The sequence below is a fragment of the Entamoeba dispar genome, genomic scaffold, assembly GCF_000209125.1.
Source record: "Entamoeba dispar SAW760 scf_1105229461435 genomic scaffold, whole genome shotgun sequence".
Taxonomy (NCBI): domain Eukaryota; phylum Evosea; order Mastigamoebida; family Endamoebidae; genus Entamoeba; species Entamoeba dispar.
Window position 1 is genome coordinate 1990 of NW_001854691.1, and position 2182 is coordinate 4171.

At 25.9% G+C, this 2182-nt stretch overlaps 1 protein-coding gene across 1 annotated transcript, besides 3 other annotated features; it reads right to left on the reverse strand.

Moving 5' to 3' along the window:
- The first annotated feature begins 253 nt into the window (after positions 1-253).
- Positions 254-326: a microsatellite.
- An 85-nt stretch (positions 327-411) lies between these two features.
- Positions 412-471: a sequence feature (AT_rich).
- A 28-nt stretch (positions 472-499) lies between these two features.
- Positions 500-1771, reverse strand: EDI_242810 (sulfate adenylyltransferase; the record flags this gene model as incomplete). The annotated part of the gene is made up of 1 exon (XM_001738532.1): positions 500-1771. The coding sequence occupies one exon, from the start codon at positions 1769-1771 to the stop codon at positions 500-502; it is 1272 nt and encodes a 423-aa protein (XP_001738584.1).
- Positions 1772-1973: 202 nt separating this feature from the next.
- Positions 1974-2033: a sequence feature (AT_rich).
- Positions 2034-2182: the final 149 nt, after the last annotated feature.

A 2182-nucleotide genomic window follows, 5' to 3' on the forward strand; every position in this document is an offset into this window, starting at 1 on the left:
AAACCATCATATTAATATTTGTTTATTTTTCATGTTAAATAAACATAATTTTTGAACATTCATTACAATAAATAACACATTATGAATGATTAAATAAAGAAAACAACTAATTAATTTAGACAATGAAATGGTAAAAACAGTTTTAATTTATTAATTGACTCTTAAGAATAACTCTTTTTGAATTAATGAATGAAAATATGAAATTGAGAATGTACAAAATTAAGTAATGATTGATTTAATTGAAATTTCATTCAAAGTAACATAAAAGAAGAATCTAAAATAATAAAATAACAACACAAATATACAAATGAAATAAAATAATACAATTACATTTATTTTCAAATATCATTATTCAATCTACATATTAGTTCTTATACTATAATGAATATGATATTTTTCAATACAAATTTCTTAATTATTGATAAAATTTATTTAAAAATTAAAAAACCAAATGATTTATTAAAAAAAAAAGAAAGTGTTAAAGTTAATTTTAAAACACTTATTTCATGGCATCACCAGTAGCAAACTTTTGTAACTTGATAGTAACTTTCTTTGATTTATCAAGATGTTGATAATAATCTGCTAAAATCTTAAGTGATTCAGCACGTCCAAAATGATCTGGAAGAGTTTTTCCTTCTGATAACATCTTTCTAACCATAGTTCCTGAAACAATAACTCTATCTTTCTTAGTATGAGGACAAGTTCTTAATGAAGCCATTCCATCACATTTATGACAATAGAATGTCCAATCTATTTTCATAGGTTGAGTTAAGAGTCTCTTCTTAGGATCAGCATTATAAGGGATTTTATCAAAGATTTTTTGTGCATCAAATGGTCCATAATAATCACCAACACCAGCATGATCTCTTCCAATAATCATATGTGTACATCCATAATTTTGTCTAAATGTAGCATGAAGAAGAGCTTCTCTTGGTCCTCCATATCTCATATCAAGTGGATATCCTCCTTGAAGGACATTCTTTTTAACAAAATATTTATCAACAAGTGCATCAATACATTTAACTCTTACTTCAGCTGGAATATCTCCTGGTTTAAGATTTCCTACAAGTGAATGAATAAAAACTCCATCACAAACTTCAACTGCAATTTTAGCAAGAAATTCATGTGATCTATGCATTGGATTTCTTAATTGAAGTGCAGCAATTGTTTTCCATCCTTTCTTAGCAAAATTAAGTCTAGATTCTTCTGGTGTCATATAAATTCCTTTATATTTAATTGGGAATTCTCCTTCTGAAAGTGTTGTAACTTTACCTGCAACATTAAATGCTTTTTGTTCCATAACTTTTTTAACTCCTGGATGGTCTAAATCTGTTGTAGTAAAAATATCTTTACATTCCATTTCTTTATCTTTCTTAGTCATTTCATAAACTTGATCAACTTCAATAGTTCCTGAAATATCATTAATATCTTTATTATATTTTAATGCAACCTTTTGTCCTCTCTTTAATTTTTTTGCTTCTTCTTCTGAAACTGACATTGTAATTGGAATTGGCCAAAAAGTTCCATCTGCAAGTGTGAAGTTTTTACAAACTGAGAACCAATCTTCTTTTTTCATAAATCCTTTTAATGGTGAAAATCCTCCAATTCCCATCATAACAAGATCCCCAAATTCTCTTGATGAAATATCAATCTTTGGAAGTGATTTTGCTTCTTTAATACATTCTTCTCTTTCTGCTCCATATTTTAATGTTTTAATGAGTTTTCCTCCATGTGGTTTAATCAAGTTGTTTAAGTTTTCTTGAATGCTCATTTCTTATTTTTTAGTTACTCCTCTGATCTATAAATCTTCTTCTTTTCAAACTCTGCTTTTTCTTGTTGTATTTTGTCTTAATTACTTCTTTAATTTCTTCATTTTTTGCTTTGTTGTATTCTTTGAACTTTCAGTTTCTTGAACTTGTTCTTTTTCTGTAAATTCGTGAAATTCCTTTTTCTCTTTTTTCTAAAAATTGAACTTAATATTTTTATTATTTTTTATATTATTCTTTCTATTAATTTATTATTTATGAATTATTCACATTTTTGATTATTAGATCCTTTTGATGATTCATTTTATGAACATTTCATTTCTTCTCTTATGTCAAGATAGTGTTGTTTATAATAACTTATTAATTGTTGTGATGATTAGTTCTTCAAAATGAAAAGACACTGAATTAAAAGAATC